Genomic DNA, 1,586 nt, shown 5'->3' on the forward strand with positions numbered 1-1,586 from the left:
TCCCATCACCAGCAAGAGGCAGGGAGTGAGTGCATCCTTTGGACCCCCGGATTGCGGCACATTGAACTTTCTGGATCCAAGGGACAGTTGTGACACTTAATGAGCAGCAGCAGCAGACCCAGGAGCCAGAGGATGAAACAGAGCCCGGGGCTTCCCAGTGCAGGCAGCAACTACAGCGAGGAGGCTGGCCTGTGGACTACTGGGTCCCTCAGAGACTTATTCAGGGAGCTGGGTTAGCTGAGTCAGGGAGCTTGAGCTGAATGCCTCTAGGTTGAGGCTTACAGAGGAGCAGAATGCTCTTTGGACATCTAGGAGCATCCCTGAAAGAACTTTAACAAGTCCTGATGAACAACTCTATTCTGAGCATCTCTCGCTTGCATTACATGTAAACTTCCTTAATAAGCCCTTTAATCATGAATACCGTCTGTAGCTGTTGCAATGTATATTTGATAAAAGAGTATACTGGTGAAGGGAACACATTGCTATCTCTGAAGGATAGTTGAAAGTTAATTTTCTTTCTAAAATTGATATAATGGTAACATTCCTTGTTAACATTTTGGAGGTGAAGTATGCTCAAGGTAGTATGTGTGCGTGCGTGAGAGCGAGAGGGGGAGAAGGGGTGAAGGATAGACTTGTTGGTTATATGGCTACACCTTTTCTAGATGGTTTTGTTCACTCATTTTTCTGTATTAATAATTACTAACATTTATTAAACTTTGATGTTACTTGGCATACTTCAGACAACCTTATGTCATTGTCCCCATTATATAAATGAGGAAAACTGACACATGGCAGTGTTAAATAATTCGCTAGTAAGAGAAGATGTGGTCTTAAGTTTTCTTTTAAGTTTAACCACAGTAATTGAAGTAGTCATATTTTGTACTTTTCATTCAAGCCTATTTTTTCATGGCGTATTTCCTTCAGAAGGAATGATAGTTGTAAGTTGCAAGCGACGATTTGAATTCTTAGTGAAGCTTTCCAAGGATGAACGAGATAGCACAACTTAGTTTAATATTGAGGCGCGAATGGTTTTATTGTGGAACAAACTAAGTGTACAACAGGTCATATGTGTTTTTTTTAACCTGATAATAGTTCTTTTTTCCCCTCAGATAAATGTTAATGAAATTACAAGATTTTCAGATTTCCCTTTGTCTAAAAAAACATTGAAAGGTAAGTGCATGGTGGTCCTGGGACACATTTATAGGATCCCCCCTCCCCAATTAAATAGTTGGTAACTAAGTGTTACCTCATAAATCTTGCATTGGTACTAGTAAGATCTTTGATGCACGAAGTCCAAGGTCAATAAGCCCACCAGAAACAGAACTGAGAGTAATGATTCTCTGAAAAGGGGGTGGGGGAGTGGGAAGAGGGGAAGGGAGAACTGATAGCAACGGTAACTGTATCGCCCCACTTGAGGGGAACGAACATCAGAATTTTAGGTGAATGGGTTCATTGGATGGTGTAAGTTATGGCCCCCCCCCAAAAAAAAATATATATATATATTTGAATATATATAATCAATTAGCTCAGTGTCACCAATGGAGACTTTCTTTCTAGATAAATAAAAAAATAAAAAACACAAGCGG

At 40.2% G+C, this 1,586-nt stretch overlaps 1 protein-coding gene across 1 annotated transcript in view; it reads left to right on the plus strand.

The window, feature by feature from the left end:
* Positions 1–1,586, plus strand: part of DDX10 (DEAD-box helicase 10) — a 279,004-nt gene that overhangs the window by 12,980 nt on the left and 264,438 nt on the right. The window contains 1 exon segment of the mRNA XM_004709048.2: positions 1,110–1,174. Coding sequence (XP_004709105.1) covers positions 1,110–1,174 — 65 coding nt within the window.

The sequence above is a fragment of the Echinops telfairi genome, unplaced genomic scaffold (assembly GCF_000313985.2).
Source record: "Echinops telfairi isolate 266 unplaced genomic scaffold, ASM31398v2 ScPeMD7_7421;HRSCAF=8459, whole genome shotgun sequence".
In the NCBI taxonomy this organism is placed as follows: Eukaryota; Metazoa; Chordata; class Mammalia; order Afrosoricida; family Tenrecidae; genus Echinops; species Echinops telfairi.